The sequence below is a fragment of the Suncus etruscus genome, chromosome 7 (genome assembly GCF_024139225.1).
Source record: "Suncus etruscus isolate mSunEtr1 chromosome 7, mSunEtr1.pri.cur, whole genome shotgun sequence".
In the NCBI taxonomy this organism is placed as follows: domain Eukaryota; kingdom Metazoa; phylum Chordata; class Mammalia; order Eulipotyphla; family Soricidae; genus Suncus; species Suncus etruscus.
This window is the reverse complement of record NC_064854.1, coordinates 94051935-94075270: the sequence shown is the minus strand read 5'-3', so window position 1 is coordinate 94075270 and position 23336 is coordinate 94051935. Positions and strand designations below refer to the sequence as shown.

Sequence of the window (23336 nt, the reverse complement as noted above, 5' to 3'; positions counted from 1 at the left end):
ACACCTTACCTCCAGCGCCACCTACCCGGCCCCTGTTTGTTGAACTTTAATTAGGATTTTGAGTGGGCTAAAATTCCTTTTAACCCTCTTGTCTATCAATTCTCACTGAAATAATTTTTGTATTTGGAAATATGCAAATAACAAAAATTTTGAAATGTGTATACATTTTGATTAATAATACTAATCTCATTTTTAAACGACTTTTTTTTTTTTTTTTTTTTTTTGGTTTTTGGGCCACAGCCTATGGTGCTCAGTGGTTACTCCTGGCTCCGCACTCAGACATCTCTCCTGGCTAGAGAGACCATATAGATGCCGGGAACGAACCTAGGTTTATCCATGATCGTCTGTATGCAAGGCAAATGTGCTACCACTGTGCTAACTGGTCCCAATATGTGACTTATTTTTAATATGAGAAGAATTTTCAGAAAGTTTTTATTAAGGAATCTGTAAAGAATTAAGGTGAAAAGATAGTTGGAGGCTTGTGCATATTTTTATTTTTTATTTCATCTCCTCACTAAACACACAAGCAACGAAGATCTCAAGAGAGTATACTAATGATGTTTATTTAATTTACCCATAATAAAATTTTTAAACAGGGGACATACCCAAAGGTACAGGGAGATAGAGGTTTGGGACCAATCTCATTGATATGTAGACCTGTGGTATTGCTCTTGATAGTTCAGTACTTGTCTGTGCATTGTGGTGCTGAAGCCTTATCAGTTCTGAAGGTTACCAAGGTCACAATGCAGAATTATCTAGGAGTAATGGGGACATTTGATATTGTGATACCAGGGATTTTATTTGGAACCCTGTACTTGCACCTGCCAGGCATGTACTCTGCCTCTATACTGTGAATTTCTCTTTAGGATCAGAAATACTTACATAGTTTCTTTGAGCCCTGAAAAATTTTTGATGTTTCCAGATGTATTTTACCACCTCTTAGTTTATCCTTAAAATGACAAGTACTTTTAAAATTTAGTTTCTTAGTCAAAAAGCCCTCATTAAAATTAAGATTAGTCATATAAACTTAAACATCAAGAAAGAAATTATTATCAGCCACTTTAATAAAAGGTTAAAATGCAATATTTCAATTATAGATTAAATCAATGAAGTAACCATCGTTAGCCTATTAAAACTGTAGGAGTGATATATGATATATAGATTTGGTTCAAGTTCAGATAATGGACACTATTATATAATTTTATGTAGATGTGTGTGCTTGTAGAAACTTCCTGGGATGCAACTTCTTAATACATATAAAAATAATAAGAGGAACTGGAGAAATATGAGGAATTTAGATGCTTTGTATGTAAGTGGTCAAACCTTTTTCAATCTTTGGCACCACATGACTCTCTATACTGTCAGATTTGACTCTAGGGGTCCCTGAGTGCCATGGGACTGATTAGGGTGATCTCAAACACTATAGGTATTGAGTATCACCATATATATGCCATTGTATTTAACCATTCACTGGCTAGGTTGGTCAAGAATCATTTAGAATGGGGTGCTAGGCTTCCTGAACACCTTAGGAACTTTTTTCCCAATAATAAAAGAATCAGCGTTCCCTTCGATTTTTTTAATCTTCTAATAATACAATTTGTTCTATTAAAATATAAAATCATAAAAAATTATGTTGTCTATGAACAGAGTTATTGGAAAACACAGACCTGGATTATTAGTACGTCACCGTAGAGAGTACTACCACCCTCCTGTTAGTCTCTTCAGAGCCTTTCTCACCTTGCCAATGAAGAGCCCATGATCTGAAGTCTCTTAAAAGTCTCTGTGAGCTCCTACACTTTGGACATGGACATTGAATTCCTAAACTCATCCCAGTTTCTTAAAATCTATTCTCAGAAAGAAAAATTTAGGATTCTCAAAGGCAGCTTTATTTTGAAAAAAAAAATGAGAGAAAAAAAAGAGAGAAATCTATGTTTAGTAAAATTAAGGAATTATACTCTCAAAACTTGGTTTCAGGACCCTGGAATGAAGTTTGCCATAAACTAAACAATAAAGTGGCATGCCCAGAGTAGAGGGGTATGGAAGATTGAGAATAAAGTCCAGCACTTGTTTTTGCAAAGCTGCTTCTATAAGCCTCTTTCAAACTGCCACTGCTTGTAGTTGAGTCTAGACCCTGTCAAAGAAAGATTGGTGATCCCTACTCAGTATTTTCAGATGTTTGTTCCTGCTAAATGATCCATTGATGAGTCTTGATGGATCCTGACCTTAGAGTTTTCACTGATGCCCCTGGTCTATTGTTAAAGCAGTGCTTCTCAATTATTTTCTGTCATGCCCCCCTAGGAAGAAGAAAACATTTTTCACGCCCCCACTGCACTACTGTAAATAGTAACTTTATTAAAAAAAACTTTAACCTGCAAAACAAAAATATATAAAATAATTTGAGCTGATTTTTTAATTCTTTAGCTGTCATAAGTGGATTCATGCTAACTTTCTAACAGGATGGCTTGAAAAGTTCATATTAAGTATCTCTGGATATATTTAGAAACTGATTATTAAACATATGGCTCTATGATTTTAAACATGTTTTGTTATTTTTCCATTCTTTTTATACCTGTAGGTAGCTCGAGAATGTTTATTTCATCGAGAGAAAAGAATGGGAATTGATCTAGTTCATGATGAAGTGGAAACAGATCTACTTATGGTAAAGATGGGGGAAATGATTCAATAACAAGAAACTTGATTTCAAGTTTCTTGTTTCAAGTTTCAAGAAACTTGGCTTCAATAACTAAGAAACTTAGTTGCAAACATGTTTAATGTATAAAAAATTTTGGTTACTTAATCATACTTTTGGTTATATGTTATTTTAGCATTTAAAATATTTTTGAATTATCTAAGTAACAGATGTTTTTTGAGAAAATCTGAAAATTCAGAGATAAAGAAAATTTATGCAGTTTAATTAGACATAAATTCCTATTAAATTTTAGTCTGTTTATTAATCATTTATATATATTACCCAATTTAAATATGCACAGACATAACCTCAAATTTAGAATAACACAGTAAATCAATTTGAGTGATGCTATTTTTGCTATATGCTCAACAATGCTTATTCTTGAATATAAATGGAAAATATATAAAGGAAAAATAAACATAATTTTAGATTTAAATTTTTAGAGTAATTTTAGGATCACAGAAAGTAATTTACCATATATTTCCTATCTTCACACAGACATTGCCTGTACGAAATCAACATTTCCTACCATGGTGGTTCATTATGGAACTGATGGCTACACTGGCATATTTTAACTACCCAAAGTCATAATTCACCAGTTGGATATATTTTTAATTTTTAAATGAGTGTGACTTACAGTTATTCACGGTTGTGTTTTAAACATACGATATTTTAGGTCCAATCCCATTACCACTGTCAATCTTATGTTTCCAAAATGCATACCATGTCAATACCCCTTACCCCAGTCTGCCAGAATAACAGACATTTTGATGGTTAAAGTTAAATTTTGATGGTTAAAGTTTGGTTCTCATTATTTCACTGTTGTTGATTCTGGTTTGGAATTTTAGTTCTGTCCTTTTATTTTTTTATTATATGTATTGTTTGTTGTTATTACTAATTACTTTTATTTAAACACTGAGGATACAAGGTTATTCCTAATACATTTTTTGTCTGCCCTCCTAATTTATTTTTTACAAAGTTATTCACGATAGAGTTTCAGTTATGCAATGTACAACATTCTTCATCAGTGCACATTTCTCACCACCAATGTTCCCAGTTTCTCTTCTGCCCTTCTCCCTGCCTATGAAGCAGTTTTTTTTTCTTGCCTCATTCTCACTTTCTTATTCTTCCCCCTTGAAAACACTGTAATTTGCAATATTGTTAGTTAAGGGCATCATGCCTTTCACTTTATATCCTTTCAGCACCTGATTCTTGTTGAAGAATCATTTCCAACTATCATCGTCATTGTGGTCCCTACTCTGCCCTAAACACTCTCCCACTACTTGTAGGAAGCTTAATACCATAGACTAGTTTTCAGGTCCTTATCTCTATTGTATTTGATATTATCACCATACTTTTACCCCCCATATATACCACAAATGAGTGAGATCATTCTATCTCTTTCCCTCTCCCTCTGACTCATATCATTCAACATAATACTTTATAATATTCATCCCATGTATAAGTGAATTTCATGACTTCATTTTTTCTTATAGCTCTGCTGTATTTCATTGTGTATTTGTATCATAGCTTCTATAGTCACTCATCTGTTTTCAGACATGTATGTTCTTTCCAGATTCTGGCTATTGTGAATAGTGCTATAATAAACATAGGAATGCATACTGATTTTCTACATTGTATTTTGGGATTCCTAGGTATTTTCCTAGGAGTAAAATTGCTAGGTCATATGGAAGATCTGTTTTTATCTTTTTGAGGAATATATTGTTTTCCAAAATGGCTGGTGGCTTTGCATTTCAACTAGCAGTAAATGAGAGTCCCTTTCTCCCTGCATTCATGCCAGCATGGTTGTTTTTTGTTTGTTGTGATGTGTGCCAGCCTCTATTGTGTGAGATGTTACCTCATTATTGTTTTGACTTTCATATCTCTTATTATTAATATTGTGGAACATTTTTTCATCTGGATTTGGCCATCTGGATTTCTTATTTGAGGAAATGTCTGTTCATTTCTTCTCCCTAATTTTCGATGAGATTAGTTTTGTTTTGCTAAGGTTTGCAACTGGCAAAATATATTGAGCCTTATTATCTTGGATGTTAACTTTTTATCAGTGGATATTGGGTGAATCATTTCTCCTATGCTGTGGGTAGTCTTTATATCTAGTCACCATTTCCATTGAGGTGCAGAAGCTTCTTAGTTTCATGTAGCTCAATTTGTTTAGCTGTGCTTCCACTATCTGTATTTTTTAATTTTTTTTTAATTTTTAATTATGAGAACAAAGATGCAAAGAAAGAGGACAGGTAAAGTTACAGTGGAAGGACAATCACCCATAACATAATTCTCAGAAATCCCCTTGCTGATATCTTAACTTTGCACTTTCAGCCAAAGAACATTAAGATAAATAAAACAGAATCCATGTACAATTACTTTGTCCCTCAAGTCCCCAGATTGTAACACATTATAATATTTCTTAACAGCACACAAGGCAATCTAAAGCCATAAAACTTACGTAACTCCTTACACATTAAAGGCATAGTATTTTTTACATTTCCATGTACATGCATATTAGCTTAAGTTAACCTCAAATTTTATGTGTTTTTTTTTTAAGGATTAGAGTCAAAGGAGCACAGTAAAAATGGTGTTAGAGTGGCAATTGTTGTTTGCATAGGCCCACCAAAATATGAGGGGCATGGAAAGGAATAACCTTGACCTAAATACAAAGAGACCCTACCCCTGAAGTTTCCTGGCATAAGATCAACTCTAGGCTCCAGGCAAGCTAGATGGTCCAATCCAAGACATTGTCTGTAGTGCCAACACACTTTCATTTTTCACACAGTCTCTGTTGTTGGTATCATGTTTCTGTGTTAAAGATCCTGGAATCTGCATATCCTACATTGCAGTCAGGATGTAAAGTGTCCTCTCGTTTCACCTCACCATTAAAGGGCAATGCAGGGAGCCCTGTTCTGTAAGCAGGTCGTTGTTAAGTTTTCTCAGTGTTAAGGGAAGTCTCTTTTGAGCAGGTCAATGTCTGAGCAGTGGTAGGGTCTTCCGTGGTAGAGGATTGCTTCCAGGTGATGTTATAGACAAACCTGGATGTTTCGTGGATGGCTTCCCTGGTTCAGGGGTGAATGAAAAATGCCCTTTCTTCTGAGGCCTGTGCCAGGTTGTTATGTCAATGTTCAGGGTGTAAGGTCCCTTTGCACTACAAGATTTGTGTGTTCCAATCTCTATTAGATAGGATCTTATTTTTATGTATAGTATTTTACCATTTTAATGTGCCTATGCAAAAAAGGAGCAATGCCACGTGGCGTTATTGGCGCATATGGGGGCCATAAGAACAAGTCCAAGAATCCCCATGACATGGTTAAATCATAAGCATTAAACTGGGGGACTCTTTCACCAAAATTCCTTGTTGAATAGCTCATAAAGAGAAGATAAAAAGTGGTTAGAATCGTCACTGTATAAGAGAATATTTAGTAAGACTTATAGCTGTCAAAGAAAAAATATAAAATATTCGAAAGATATACGTGTCCATTTTATGTCTTTTGAAACAGTTTTGGTTGTTACACATAATGCACGGCTTTGGTCTGTGATTAGGATTGTGCAGTACTGAAGTTAAAAAGAGTAATGTGGGTTAGTGATATTTGGGGGGGGGAGAGAGTTAAGGAGTAAAAATGAGCTTTGTAGGGGTGTGGGAAAGGGCAGAATACAAATTGGACATTATGGATATGCAAAACATAACATAAAGATAAGGAATACTCTTAATACATGCAGGGCGCTAGGGTTTTTCATATGTAGACTGGTCAGAAATTGCCAGTGACAAACTTAGCGCAACCGAGCAAATCTCAGCACACCCCAAGTTAGGGCCCACCATTTCTGGCCTCCTGGGCTGGAACCCCAGAAAGCCTGGAGGCCGGGGGCCTATCAAGTCTTCCAGCGCTCCCAAGTTAGGGAGAAGGCCTTCCACATGGGGTCTCCCCAGACCCCATGCCGGCTAGAGCTAGCCTCCAGCTCGAGAGGATCGATAGAGAGTCAGAAGCCAGGATCTGCCGGCATTACACCCTGTGCCCTTCCCACCCTAGAGCTGGGGGAAGGGCGGGGAAAGCTTGGGACCCCATCTAGGAGGGACTCTCGACACCCACCTTGTCTAGCCGCCTGGGCTGCCACCCCAGAAGGCCTGGAGTACGGGGGCAGAAGAGGGGAAGGCTGGGGGCCTATCAAGGCTCCCAGTGCGCCCAAGTTAGGGAGATGGCCTTCCACATGGGGTCTCCCCAAGCCCCATATGCTTCCACTTTTTGGACAGTAGTATTTCACCCTTAAAGATACCTTTAGTTTTAATGTCATCGAGTGTTCTGTCTAAATTTTCCTCTATGTATCATAAAGATTCAGGTCTTATATCAAGATTTTTATTTTAAGTTTGTGCATAGTATGAAAGGACTGAGTTAACTTTTCTTCATGCAGTTGATCAGTTTCTTAACACCACTTATTAAAGAGGCTTTCCTTACTTCACTTTGTATTTCTTGCCCCTTTATCAGAGAATAACTGATCATATATCTGAAGATCAGTCTCAGCATATTTAAGTTTATTTCATTGGTGTTAGGATTTGTCTTTATTCCAATACCATGCTTTTTAAATTACTACTGCTTGATAGTACAATTTGAAGTTGGGAAAAGCGATGTCTCCCTTCTACTTTTCCCCCAAGGATTGCTTTAGCTATTCATGGAAGATTGTCATTCCATATGAATTTCAAGAGTATCTGATCTATTTCTTAAAAATCATGGCATGGGTATCATTATAGGGATTTTATTAAATATGTACAGTGTTCTGGGAAGTATTGCTATTGTAATGATATTAATCCTACCAATCCATGAGCAAGGCCTAGACTATCATTTCCCTTTGTCATTTTTTTATTTATTTATAGTGTTTTATAATTTTCTTTGTATAGGTTTTACACCTCTTTAGTTAACTTCACTCCAAGGTACTTGATTTTCTAAGGTACGGTTGTGAATAGGATTGTTTTCTAAACATATCTTTATTCTCTTTCATTATTTGTATATAGAAAACCATAGAAGCCACTTTACTATACAAAACTATTGTTTTTAGTAACTTCTTATAGAGTCTTTAGGATTTTCTAAATATATATTATGTCATCTGCCAATATTGAAAGCTTGACTTCTTTCTTTCCAGTTTGGATGCCCTTGATATCTTTTTCATGCCCAATCATGCCTAATTTCTATGGCAAGTGCTTCCAGTACTTTACTGAGTAGAAACAATAAGTGTGGGCAACTTTATCTTCAGCCAGATTTTAGAGGAAGGCTTTTAGTTGTTCCCCATTGAGTATAATGCTTGCTATGAATTTGTGGTAAATGGCTTTGACTATATTGAGGAAGTTGCCTTCCATTCCCATCTTGTGGAGTTTTATCATTAAAAGATGCTGGATATTGTTAAATATGTTCTCTGCATCTATTGCTATGATCATACTATTTTTATATTTTCTTTTGCTAAAATGGTTTGTTATATTGATAGGTTTGCATATAGTAACATTTGCATCTCTGGAATGAATTCTATTTGGTCATTATGTATGATATTCTTATCATTCTATTCTTTTGAATTATATTTGCTAGTATTTTGTTGAAAATCTTTGCATCTGTGTTTGTCAAAGATATCAGCCTGTAATTAACTTGCTTTTTGGTGTCTCTTTGATTTTGTTATCAGGGTGATGTTAGGTTCATAGAAACTATTTAGGAGTGTTTCTGTTTCTCCAATTTCCTAGATGAGCATGAAAATTATTGGCAGTAGGTACTCTTTAAAAGCTTGGAAGAAATCACTAGTGAAACCCATGTGGGCCTTGGCTTTTATTTTTGGGAAACCTTTTTGTTAGCATTTCAATTTCCTCAATAGTAATGATTTATTCAAGTATTTCACATCATCTTGCTTCAACCTGGGGAAACTATAGGGGTATGATAATTTATATATTTTTCCAGGTTTACTTGCTTTGTGGCATAAAGATTCTGAAAATAATCTCTTCACTTCTCTTTGAATTTTCATATTAATCGTAGTGACATCCCCCTTTCACTTATTATTCAAGCTATTAAGTTTCTATATTTTTCTTTTTTGTGTCTTCCTTATGATTTATCAAGCTTGTTTATTTTTTCACAGAACAAATTTGCTTTCATTAATATTTTGGATCTTTCTAGGGGTGTCCAATTCATTAATTTCTGCACTAAGTTTTATGACTTTTTTCCTCCTGTTTGCATTTTTTGGCCATTTCCATTTTCTTAAGCTGTGCCATTAAATCATCTATGTAGTCCCTTTCTTCCTGATGAGTACTTATAAAGCTATAAGTTTTCCTCATAGCACTACTTTTGTTGTGTCCCACAAATTCTGATCATTTGTGCCTTTATTATCTTGTTTCTAGAAATCCTTTTATTTCCTCTCTAACCCACCGATTGTGTAATAGTGAGCTATTTAATTTTTAGGTGTGAAAGTTATTTCTCCGTTGAAGTCAGGAAGGGCTGTGGAAGGAGAGAAAGGGGCATGATAAGTTATTTCTCCATTTCTATTTGTAATTCAATTCTACTTTCAGTGCATCATCTGAAAAGATAGTTGATAGGTTTCTATCCCTTGATTTTATGGAGGTATGTTTGGTGGCCCAGCATGTGGTCTGTCATAGAGAATTTTCCGTGTGCAACGAAGAAGAATGTGTATTCAGTTTTTTTTAGGGGTGGTGATATGCACTATATATCTGCAGATCTTCTCTCTCCATTTCTTCTTTCAAAGCCAGTATGTCTTATTAATTTGTAGCCTAGTTGATCTATCAAGAGGTGACAGAGGTGCTGAAGTTTCCGACTGTGTTGCTATTGATATCTTTCTTCAAGTCTATTATCAATTTTTTTAAGTATTTTTCTAGCCTCTTACTTGCTGCATATATATATATATATGTTTAGGAGTGTGATCTCTTCCTGATGTATATGACATATATAACTTTATTATTAAGAAATGACTTCCTATGTCTCAAAACTTTATAAAAAACTGAAATCTATGCTGTCTAATATTAGCACTGCCATACCAGTCTTTTTTCTTCCATATGCATTTTTACTTTAAAATATTTTTATTGAAAGTTGTGATTTACAAAGTTCTTCATAGTTGGGTTTCAGAATACAATGTTTCAGAGTCAATCCCACCACTAGTGTGGACCTCAATTTTCCCAGAGTGCATTGCATGCCACCATTTCTAACCTTTTTAAGGGATTTTATTTCTTGAACAGTTATCTTCCAACCCATTATTTAGTTTTTTTTTTTAGCTATGGCTATTCAAATACGTTTTCTGAAGGCATAAAAATGTTGGATTCCATTTTATGATCTATTTTGCTACTCTGTGACTCTTGGAGTTAAGAGAGACTATGTCATGGAACTTTTTGTCATCTTTTTTCAGAACTTTGTTGTGTTTGTGGTGTCTATCTTGCCTTAAAGTAGACTCTGCAGTACTTCTCCTAAAGTTGGTTTTAAGTCTATAAGTTTCTTTTGCAGTTTATCTGTGAAGGTGTGTATATCCTTCCTTCAAACCTAAATAATAGTCTGGCTGGATGAAGTATTCTTGGTGAGGCATTCATTCATTGAGTTTTTTCACTATATTCCACCACTGCCTTTAGGCTTGGAGGGTTTCTTGTGATAAAACTGCTGTAAATCTTAAATTTACTTGTATGTAATTTCTTCTTTTGTGTCTTGTTGCTTTCAGTATTTTATCTCTATTTTTTTTTAATTATTGTGCCTAGGATGTGCCATGGGATTATTTTAGGATCTCTTTTAGTTGGTACTCTTCAGGCATCCTGAATGTGGATGCAAGAATTCTTCAGCTCTGGGACTGGAGCGGTGGTGCAAGCGATAAGGCAGTGGTTGGCAACCTGCGGCTCACGAGGCACATGTGGCTCTTTCCACTTTTAATTTGGCTCTTCTGTGTGCCGGGCGGCTGCTCCAGGAGTCAGGACTCTGCTCCTAGCTTCTGTCAGTGTGTGCCCTGTGTAGCCCCGGTGGGCTCCAAGAGTGTAAAATGATACCCAGTATTAACCCTAAACAAAGGTGTTCCCCCAATGTCATCCTTTCTTAAACCTCTTCCTTTGATATGTAAAAGCCCACTGAATATGTACTTTTGTCTCTCTCCCTTGACCTGAAGCCTCCTGGTATTGGGAATTAGTTTTAATAAAGAAAGAGGTGTTCTAGCTTTTTGGGCTTGAGGCAGAGTGTACAAGGTAAAAGGCCATGGACTCCATGATCATCCTTTCCTGGCTAGCTTGGTTTATTATTTCTTTCCTGCTACCGTGCTTCTTCAGACCAGGTTGGGTGGGGTTTAGAAATACAGTACCTGGAGTGATCCTAAAACACATATTTTATTTTGCACAAGAGTGGGCATCTTCCATTTACATCTTCTCAACCCAGAGTTTCTTTTCTGTGGATTCTTATGTTCAGAGTACTCATGATTAAAGTTGTGAGCTAATGCCCTTAAATGCTGTTTTTCATATTGATTATGACTTTCTGCATAATATAAGTGCCAATCAGAAAATTTTTGCAAGAGTGGAAACATTTCAATATCTCCTTCTCAGACACAGCTATCCCAGAATCAGATTCTATTTTGAACACATCCTCCTTATGTCTAACTGTAAAAACTACTTGTGAAACTCCCCTGCAGAGAAATGTTAAATTCATAGAGAAAATAAACAATGTCTGCCAAATACACAAGCTTAGCTCCCCATTCCTTGTCCAACTGGGGCTGTACAAAGTCAGAGTTCTGCTCTCACAGGAACTGCACTACTTCTTCCCTCTTGCCAACAAGGCGAGAGAGCATCCTTCCCCTGAACAGCCACTTCACTTCTTCATGGAGAAGATGCTAGTAGTGGGCATACATACTCTTACTCAGGGTGGTGAATAGCCTGGATTTGATCACAATTGTGAATTTCACAAATTATCTTTACTGTGTCATCTGTCACAGAGTTTAGTTCAGCAGGGAGTTTTTTTGAATCCAGTCTATCATTCAATGATACCATGTACGGGTGTGCAACTTCTGTTTCTTGTGACTACACAAAAACACTGAGCCATGCACAGTGCATCATCTGTACATTCATCAACACATCAGATTATTATTCTGAGTGAAATGAGTCAGAAGGAAAGATGTAGAGACAGAATAATTATTTGTGGAATATAAGAATAATAAATGGCAATATGGTAATAATATCTAGAGAAAATAGGGGTGAGGGATAGGATGACTAGTTCATGAGAGAAAGCTTGCCATAGAAAGTGGTGATTTCAGTTAGATAAGGAAAATTACTTTATGACGTTGATAGTAGGAACATATCACACTGGACAAGAACTGCATGCTGAAAATGGATAAGTGACATACATGGTTCACTTTAATTAACAATATTGTAAACCACTTGTCATAAAGGAAATTCTGAAAACCTCAGTGTTATAAAGGAAAAGAGAGATAGAGAGAAAAAAGCAAAATGCCTGCCCCTGACAATAGGCAGAGGAGGGTGAAGGGAAAGGAAACAAGGGACATTGGTGGTGGGGAAAGTGCACTGGTGAAGGGTGGTGTACATTCTATGATTGAAACTCAAGTATAAATAATTTTGTAACAATATGCTTAAATAAAATTTTTAAATGTTTCAGGCACTCTATCATAATTCCTTTATGATATGATATCATATACCTTTAACAAAGTGTCGTTTTTGGGGTTTTTTTTTGTGTATTTTAGTTTGGTTTCTTGCAGCACACACTAAAGTGTCAATAGATTTTTTTTCCTTTCATTGAAATCACTACTATTCTCTGGAACACTGTTTTTGCTTTTAAAGATTGTTAAAAAGGTTTTTCTCTTTTACCTGTTTCATCTCCATATTGTAGGGTTTCAAATTTTCAGCACATTTTGGTTATCAAGAAGAAACGTTTTGAAACGTTTTGCTTACTTATTGTCAGAAATCAAAGCAGTGTTCCTCGAGAAGGGTGTTCACTATCCAGAATTAACAAATGATCAGTGGATTCAAAACTGTATTTCATGGTGGATGTTACTTCACATCTAAATCAGCTGAATCATAAACTACAGGGGAAAGGAAACACAATTTTTTTGATGTTCGTTTGAAAATAAATGATCTGTTTTTGCTCAAGATTCTGACAGAGAAACTTTGATTCACCTTCCAAGCCTGTTGAAATATCGCCAAGAAAATAATTCGGATATTGACATTACCTATTTTAAAACAGCACTTTTAAATATAAGGGAAGTTTTCACAAGAGGTTTCAGGATTTCAGAAACAGCAAAGCCTTTGTTAAAAAACCTCTAGATGTCACTGTAACGGAATTAATTTTTTCTCCTTTTAATATCGAATTGGCAACTTTGAAATGCAATTTCTGGATTTAAAAACAAAGAACTGTGGACCTCGAAATTTGAACGTCTTTGTGCTAATTTAGAAAGATTGAAGAAACACAAATGTGACCTTGGTTCACAGCACAAGTGGTCTGCTTTGAAACATCTGGAGAAGGAAGATATGTTGATTTTTAACACCTGGAATAGTATTCTTGACTCATATAATCAACTAAAAAAGCTAGTGTTTGCTGTTCTTTCCTTGTTTGGATCTACTTATTTATGTGAACAATCATTTTCAAGCATGAATCTTAGCAAGAGTAAATTGAGAAATCATCTCATCGATGAGAACTTGGAATCGTGCCTAAAATTAAAATAACAATATACAAATCTGACTTACTCAAACTATCCAAGGAAATGCAAGGCCTATGTTCACATTATTGTTTGTGATTTTGTCCGTCATTGTCAGGATGTAATTTTCTCTACACTGTAAGGCAAATTTTGTGGAATTTAATGTTATCGATAAATAATATCGTTCTAAAGTTTTTGTTTTATTAGTTGTGTTATTTGTATCCTCCCGACTTATGTGGATACTTGCATGCAGAATATTCTCAATAAAAACTTATTGAAACTAAAAACAGTGTACTATCCTATGTATTTTCGGTTTTAAAAAATGTGACTTTCGGGGCCAGAGAGATAGCATGGAGGTAAGGCGTTTGCCTCTCATGCAGAGACAGAGAGAGACAGGGGAGAAAGAGAGAGAGAGAGAGAGAGAGAGAGAGAGAGAGAGAGAGAGAGAGAGAGAGAGAGAAATGGAGGGATGGATGGAGGGGGGGAGGCTAATTGACTGCCCTAGAGACAGGTGGGCTAGATGGTAATGGGAGTCATTGATGGGAGGAAAGGATGCACTGGTGAAGGATGGTATATATTCTCTGACTGAAGCCCAACAAAAATGCTGAGAATGCAAATTGTTAAGGAAACATCTGTACTTTCTAATTCAGAGAATACAAGAATAGCATCATCAAACAGCTTTTTGTGATAGAAATAGAATGGTGGCTCCTAGATACAATCTGGATTTTCATTTCAATAAAATTATGCTTTATATTTAATACTTTGCTCACTTTTCAAATGTTAAAGTGTTTCAAATGTTAAAGTAGAAAATCTCATCAAGTTCTGCTAGAAGTTATTCCTGGAGTGATAACTATAACTGAGCATCACCAGTATGGCTCCAAAACCAAAACAATAATAATGATAATAGGGGCTAGAGTGGTGGCACAAGCGGTAAGGCATCTACCTTGCCCACACTAGCCTAAAACAGACCATGGTTCAATCCCCCCTGGCATCCCATATGGTCACCCAAACCAGGAGTAATTTCTGAGCACATCCAGGAGTAACCTCTGAGTGTCACTCGGTGTGGCCCAAAAATAAAAATAAAATAATGATAATAAAACTTCAGTGTATTGGGAGCAGAGTCTGGGTTTAACAATAAGATATGAAAAAATGATTTTGTATATCTACAATGTAGGGTAGAACTGATTGTCAGCAAAGGCCTGCACTTCTGGCCCATAAGAATGGTTCTTGTGATGAAACTATTCTCAGTTGCGTATAGAGACATCTTCAGATAATTATTTTGTTTTATTTCACAAATTTTCCAGAACCAGTTTCATCTTAATTATAATTTGCTACATTAAGTACTCTTTTTTCTCAATAATAAAACTTTTATTTTCTATTGAGTAGGAAGTTGAGATTATTCTCTGCTGTCAAGAAAGGATGAAGCTACACTTGGATAAAGCCACTGCCCAACTTGCGTAAGAGCTTAATTTCTTGGTATATCTTAAAATCTATTATACATATAGGCATTTTTGCCTCCCATTCAGGTGTCTCAGACATGTATCCACACATATGAACACACATTTAAATATGTATATTTTTGTAAAGATTAAGATGAGTACTTGAAAATACTTCTTATCCATACCTGTTAAAAGTCCCAATTTTAATTCAAATATGCTCTATTGCAAGTTTTGTCTCTGTATTTGTCATTACTTAAAATTTTAAAAGGAAATTCTTTCCTTTACTACTAAATGGACTCCATGTTTTCCGAGAGGACATATTTATTTCTGTGATTATTTTGGTCCTGAATCTTTAACTGAACGCAGGTTGGTGAAAGTGAGAAGAAGGTGTTTTCAACTTTATTTGTTTTGGAGGAACAGTGAAAGCCTCAGTTTGGATCTCAGCTAGAAATAGATTCTTATTAAGCACCAATATGTCACTCAAGAATATTCCTGCTTTACGTTATAAGATATATTGGTGTAGTGCTGCCTCAACTTTCATCTTCTAAAGGAGATGCTGAGGTCAGGTGAAAGGATACTAAAAGACTCCCTTTGTCAAGAGCCTAAGTATATAGGCTTAGAACTCACAAAATATAGATGATTCTTATCTTAACTATCCTCATTCCCACGCTAAGATTTAAAAGTGTAAGAGTTTAGATGATCCAGTAATTGCAGAAGCGATGTTAAAAGGAATGAGAGTTAGCTCAAGTAGAACTATTTTATTCAACTTAATGCAGTCTTCATTGAGTAGTTTCTCTATGAGACATTTGTGAATGCAAGGATACAGAAATGATCAGTTCTTCACTTTCCAAATATTTTGTATTGTTATAATATTTAGAGTAAATTTTTCTCTTTTTTAAAAATAATATTTTTAAGCACCATGATTACAATATATTTGTAGTTGGCTTTCAGTCATAGCATGGGTTTTGTACATAGCAGAGCAGTTCCCTCACTGCAATCTATTGAAAGTCAGCCCTCGACATGAGTAAAAATGTTCTAATCCTGGCTCCCCCCCCCCAATCTAATACACTGTTTAGTATTTCAACATGGATGATTAAGGTAGATTTTCTCAACAGGGACTATATGGCCCTATGTGGGTCTCCAGGATATTCTTAGGAGTCACGGGTGAAAAATCATGTTGAGTTAGCATGTATGAGATTAGAGTAGGGGCACCACAAAAAGTAAATGAGATCAGAGAAGGAAAATAGTGAGAATCACTGGTTTAAAGGACATTCAATCTCAGTACATCAGCTCAACTTCTATTGTCTATTCCATCTCCTTACCTTGCTTATCTTAATTGATGAAATTTTGTTATTTTAATTCCTCACCTTCAGCTCTTTTTATCATTGTTATTCAGTATTCTAGGGTGTTTTTTCTATTTCCTAAACACACTCATCTCCTACACAGCTTTATCTTTTGTCTAAGCTACCATCATCTCTCCCCTGGGCAGTAGCATTGATCTGCTTATAATCTCACTGACTTTTCCATGTGTTTTGGACCCAACATTAGAATGATCCTTAAAGTTAGTGAGTTGGTGGTCTCTCATTTCACTTGGTAGAAAACCTGACTCCTCCTAGTTAGTGACTGGAGAGGAACTTCAAGCTGCTTCTCCTTCTGAAAAGTCTTGATCAAGCATTGACTTCTCAGAGAGACCTAACCAGTTATTTGATATTTTCACTTACACATTTTATGCTATTTCTCATGGAGTTCCTCATTATTATGTCAATAGATAACATAATATGCTCAATCATTGTAGGAAATACATATTTATTCTCTGAGCCTAGTTAGGGAAGAAATGTTTGCTTTTGCTTTTTGGTGTTTATACATCACAGATTTTAGAAGAGCTTGGAATGAAATAAGCACATAATTATTATTTATTTCATGAATTACCACAAGAGTAGAAATATGGTTCATTCCTTCCCATATATTTTTTTCTTATCTCAAAAAACTGGTCTCTTTAGTAGTAAACATTCTGGTTTCTTCTCCACCATACCCTTGAATATCAGAAGTCAACAATCATCTTCCTGGATTGGGGATGGGTTGAGTATTGGAGAACTGGAGCCTGGGAGGGGAGTTCAGATCTCATTTCAAGACCCTTTATCTGGAGGATAATGTTAGAATCTATTAGTTTCTGTTTCACAGAGAATTTAGGCCTTGCTTGAGGAACTATTAGACACCTTGTAACTCTTCAGAGAATTGCATTCAATAGTAAAGAAAGAAATTAGGATGTGAAAGAGGAAAAGGAAGAAGGAAATGGTGACAAATGTAAACAGATTACTTTAAGTCATATCCTGTTTGGATTCCTTATACCCCCTTCTCCCATCACATTCTCACACGTTGCCCTACTAAAAAGGGGTTTAATTATTCATTTAGAAAGTTGATTTTCAGTAAAATATTAAATACTCAGAGTAATAGGGAAGATCCAGATAACATAGATCGGCCTACAGAAAAAAAGATGTGCTTCTCCCTTTGTTACCTAAATTTAGAGCTCCATTTTCCCACTGTTTTCCAGGTCTAACAGAGCTGCCCAGCATGAGCTAGAGAAGGACCTAAGTGATAAACAAACAGCTTACAGGATTGATGACAAATGTCAGCACCTACAAAATACATCAGATGGTGTCAGCTTCTACCGTGGTGTTGAGAAGGTTGATGCAACGTAAGTTGGATAGACAATATGCCTATGATTTCCATATCTGTTAAATCATTTCAACTATTTCCAAAATTTTCAAAACATATGATTATATTCCAGAAAATAAAAAATTCTAATATTTAGATTTTCTGGCCTCAGAAGTACTACTTAGTAGTAGTAGTTACATGAATATTTTCATTGTCAGTTTGTTAAATTTATTCTGTCAATAGATTTTTTTTTTTTTTGCCTTGCAGGCTCTTTCAAGGCTCAGTTTGTTTAGCTGTTCCTTAAAAATTAACTTGATTGAGGTAAAATTTACTTACAATAAAATTAATAGTTTAGTATGTATTTTCATGGTTTTATTTTTTCTTGGCATGGGCCAGTGGTTCCTTCTGGCAATTCTTGGCCAATAGAGCCAGTGACTCAATTTGAGAAGCTAAGGATGTGGTGCTGCTTGGGCCTTCTTGTGAATTCCAGGTCACCTCAGTGGGGCTTGAGAACTTTAAAGAGCATATTCAGCATTGTTTGGGGTCTCCAAAGCAATACCCCATGATGTTCAAGGGAGTGTATGGTGCTGGGGATTAAACTAGTTCAGTCACATGCAAGCTATATACTTCATCTCTTTGAATCTCATTTTAGTGAATTCTGAGAAATATCTGTCTGTATAATCATGAGTATATTGATATAAAATATCTACATTATTCTTAAAATTTTCTTCATATCCTTCCAAGATCATTGATGTCTCCCCCTTTTAAAATGACTCCCAAATGAATTCTCTTTAGTGGGAACTGATCAAACACCTAACCCCACTCCCAACCTCTCAAAAACAGACTATTAAACTTTCTGGTAATATGAATAACACAATTTACTTTTATTTTGAGAATGGTCAGTATGGACGGATTCTAACCTTATTTTCTACGTGAGCCCATGAAATACCTCTGATTTGTCTATTGGTGTGCAGGAAGCAATTTCTTGTTCTTCTTCATTGGCAATGGTGGGCTAGAATTTGATCATACACTCTGAATACTTATTTCTCATTTAGAGATAGCTTCCTGCATTTCCAGAATGAGTATTTAGCCATGTTTTTAGCCATCCTTACATGTTTATATGTTATTTCATAGCAGTAAGGCCTGAGCTAAAACATCCATCTAGCACAATGATTTCATTTAATATTCTATTGTATCAGCATCCAAGATATGTCATCCATAAGCCTACTATCTAAAGGTCAATGTAAGTAATTTACCATCAGTCTTTCCAATATTGTTCCATACCTGTATATCAGACTTTACATTTTGAATCATGATATACTGCCTGCTTCATTTTTTCACTTTATTATATTAAAAATATTATAGTGGTCCATATGAATATATACTTCATGAGCTTATATGCAAATATAAACTACTTTTTCAAAATGTACCACAAGTTTATCTTTACTGTTGGACATTTGCATTGGTCATGTCTAGTTTTTTGAGAATTGGTATAAATATTGTCAAAAATAAATGTTCTCCATGTATTTTTTTTTTTGTGTGTGTGCGTGGTTTTTGGGTCACACCCGGCAGTGCTCAGGGGAAACTCCTGGCTCCATGCTCAGAAATTGCTCCTGGCAGGCTCGGGGGACCATATGGGACGCCGGATTCGAACTGATGACCTTCTGCATGAAAGGCAAACGCCTTGCCTCCATGCTATCTCTCCGGCCCCGGTCCATGTATATTTTAAGCAAATTATTGTCTTAGGATAATTTTATTATAGTGCTCACCTCAGCAGCATACATGCTAAAACTGATGTGATACAGAGAGGAGAGCATGATCCTGATTAAATCAGACAAGGATGATGTATAAATTCTTAAAATTCCATATTTTTCAGGAAATAAAACATACAACATGGTGATTATAGTTAATAACATTGTATTATATACAGTCATACTTTTATTAATGGCAGATATACAGTAGGAGAAAATTATCAAAGTCAATTTTATCACTTTGAAAGTGTCATATAATGTAATTAGACAACCCTAGATCACCAGCCAACTATATAACAAGGCTATATTATATAGCTTATTGGGATTAACACTGTATATATCATTAACTTTAAATATTTAATACTTAAATATTTAAAATGGCACCAGTTCATGAAATGTACATTAAATTTTCTGTCAGTCAAATAGGAACAACTTTTTATGAGCCGGAAGGAAATCCCTGCAGATTGACACCACTGGTATATGTGGTCTGTCATTGATCAAAATGTCATGAAATTATACTTGTGTATATTTGAAACTTGCTAAAGGACCAGATCTTAAATAGTCTCTAAAGAAACATGTAATTATGTTTAGTGGTGTTTAGTGATAATGTTAACTAGACTTACTGTAGTTATTATTTTCTTTTTAGACCAATTTTTATTTAATTAAAGAACTTATTTACAAAGCTATTGATAGTTGAATTTAGGCATATGATATTTCAACAACAATCTCGTCACTAGTGTCAAAACTTTCTTCATCCAGTGTTCTCGCTTCATCCCACTCTTCCCTCTCCTGCCTTGACAGGCACTTTGCAAAGTTTGGTGGTTACAGCTTAGATTTCATGTTTTCAGTGTTGTTGAATCTATGCTTTGAATATACTATATATCTCACATTCTTCCATATCACTTGTATAACTGAAGCCCTAACTCCTTGTTCCTCATTACTTCTCTTTCTCATCTTCCTTCTTATACTCTTAATGTATTTTCTTCTTTGTCCTCTCCCAGAGCTCTGGGGTCAAGTTCTAGTGATCTAGGAAAACCCTCTTAACTACATTACATTTATTCATTCAGTTATTCATATACCATAGATATGTGAATTCACCCTGCATTTGTCTTTCTTCTTCTGCTTACTTCACTCAACACATTCCAGTTCTAAGCAATTTCCAGAAAATTGCATGATTTTATCATTTTTTCAGTTGTTACCATATTTCATTATGGTAACATCTTCATAATCACCTGTCATTGGACACCTAGGTTGATTCCATATCTTATCTATTGTACTGATTCCAACAATGAAAATGGTGGGTTTTTTTTTTTCTTTTCTGGTTTTTGTGCCACACCTGTTTGACACTCGGGTTACTCCTGACTATGTGCTCAGAAATCTCCCCTGGCTTGGGGGGACCATATGGGACGCCGGGGGATCGAACCGCAGTCCATCCTAAGCTACACTTGCAAGGCAGACACCTTACCTCTAGCGCCACCTTTCTGGCCCCGATTGAATGAATGCTTTTAAGCCCTGGGGATAGATGCACAAAATAGAATTTCTGGGTCATATAGAAGTTCAGTTTTAAGGCTGTTAATGTACAGGAATTAAATCAGACAACATATCCACTAGACATAATTTAGATTTAATTATCCATCACATTCCAGCAGTACAGATTGTTTCTACTATTTTTCATTGTGCTATTCACTCCTGGCACATTGTCATCTTGATCTGGATTTTCATAATCATAATGTGACTATTAGCCATCTTCCTATCTTCCTCTGGAAAGTTTTGCTTGACTGACTGCTGTAGCCAGAACTTCTGATGCTAAATTGAGTGAATGTGGACATAGTGAATATCCTTGCATGTACCTGATCTCAAGCAATAATTTTTTCCATTTTCTTACCTTTAAGAATGAAACTGGCTGTATGTTGTTATAGATTGTGATGACTATCTTGAGGAAATTTCTTTCTTACTCCATTTTGTTGAGGGTTTTTTTTTATCATGAATGGATTTTGAATCTTGTAAAAATCTTTGTATTGATTGATATAAGTAGTATGGTTATTATCATTTCATATATTAATGAGATATATTAATTGATTTGCATATGTTGAACCATCCTTGCATGCCTAGTATATTTATTTCCACTTGATTGGGCTGTATGACATATTGATATGTTGATTTCAGTTAGCTAAGATTTTGTTAAGGATTTTGCATCAATGTTCATCAGGGATATTTATATGAAAATTTCTTTTCTTAAAGTATATCTGTGATCTTTAGGTATTTAGTATAATGTTAGCTTTATAGAAGATACTAGGAAGGATTTCTATGTCTTTTATGCTTTTGGAAAACAGTATCTTCTCTGAATATAGAACCCATTAGTGAAGCAAAATAGACTTCTACAAAAACAACTTGATTACATACAGAGAAATGACAATACACTCCTATATATCATTTACCTCTCCAAATATAAATGAACATATATATGGCAGGGGATGTGTTTCTATTTCCTTGTGTTCTTTTTTATTTCTTGAAGCAGCAGTATTTTGTTGTTTTCTTTGTATAGATCATTATCTCTAGTTAAATTGAATCTGAGGTACTTGTTTCTCTGATGAAAATTATGGATGGGATTGTTCTTTTAATTTCTCTTTCTTTTTTATTATTTGTTTTTAGGAAACTATAGGTATTTGCATATCAATTTTGTTTCTGTTCTTTTATTATACAAAATTATTGTTTCCAGAAACTTTATTATTGAGTTTTTAGAACTTACTAAATACAGCGTCATTTTATTCGCAAATATTCTCAGTATTAGCAACAGTCAGAATTTGGAAACAACTCAAATTTGGAAGGAGTTGAGTGGTTTAAAAAATTATGGTACATCTACACAATGATATGTTACACAGCTGTTAGGAAAAATGGAGCCATCAAATTTGCTTATACCTGAGTAGATATGGAAAATAATATGCTAAATGAAATGATTCAGTGGGAGAAAGTGAGAAATATAATGATTGCTTTCATTTGTGATATATATAAAAAAGATAGTATGGTAATAATACCCAAAGAAAATAGGACTGAGAGCCAGGGGGACCAGTCCATGGTAGGAAGCTTGCCACAAAGAAGAAAGAGATTGCATTTAGGGCAGAGATGGGACCACTTTGAGATTGGTAATTGGAAATGATCACTCTGGACAGAAACTGGGTGCTGAAAGGATGTAAACCTACATGCATGATATCCCTTTGATACCAATATTGCAAACCAAAGTTCCTAAAAAGAAATAGTGAAAAAGAAGAAAAATGTCTGTCATATATTTAGGCATTGGGAAGAAAAAAGAGGGAAATCGACAACTTTGGTGTTGGGAAATGTGCCCTGATTAAAATATAGGTGTTGAACATTGTATGACTGAAACTCAATCATGAATAATTTTGTAATTGTATTTCATGGCTATTCAATTAAAATTTTATTAATTAAAAATAGAAAGGCACATATAATAAAAAGAATCTCCACAAGAAGAAAAGTGCTTGTCTGTCCAACTTGTTTCTCTGCTTAACATTCTATAGAATATACAGCTATTGAGTTATGTTGTTCATCTAAAACAAGTATACAAAATGCTATATTTCAATAATACATCCTTAAGGATAATCCACAGAAGTATAATTTATGGACTATATAGATTTCAAAGTTTTTGGATTTTGTTTCTTCCTTGTCTTCAAAATGATTTACCAACATTCCTACCTGCAAAATATACAAGAATCTTCTCTATTCATGCTCACAATCAAATTATTATTTCTGCTCCTTTGCTGTTCTGATACTTATTAGAATGTTTTTTATTTGTACTTTCTTGATTACTTATTTGTTTCTATTGATTCACCATAAAATACAGTTACAAAGTTGTTCATAATTGAGTTTCAGTCATACTTTATTCAATCATCCATCCATATACCAACATACCCTTCTCACCACCAATGTGCCCAGTTTCTCTGCCAGCAGTGAGCTTGCCTCTTGGGCTCCTGTTTTTCCTTTTAGGCACTGTAGTTTGCAATAATGTTACTGAAAGGGTATTATTCTTATCACTTAATCTCTTTTCAAAACCCAATTCTTGTTCTGACTGATCATTGTCAAAGTGGCCCCTTCTCTGTGATAGTGGCTCCTAATCAATCTCCCCCCTCTCTA

The 23336-nt window shown here is 35.1% G+C and overlaps 1 protein-coding gene across 1 annotated transcript in view; it reads left to right on the top strand.

Moving 5' to 3' along the window:
- TEKT3 (tektin 3) overlaps positions 1-23336 on the top strand; it is a 48489-nt gene that overhangs the window by 2550 nt on the left and 22603 nt on the right. Inside the window, exons 2-4 of the mRNA XM_049776887.1 lie at positions 2576-2659; positions 14729-14799; positions 17333-17476. Coding sequence (XP_049632844.1) covers positions 2576-2659; positions 14729-14799; positions 17333-17476 — 299 coding nt within the window. The remainder of the gene's footprint in view (positions 1-2575; positions 2660-14728; positions 14800-17332; positions 17477-23336) is intronic.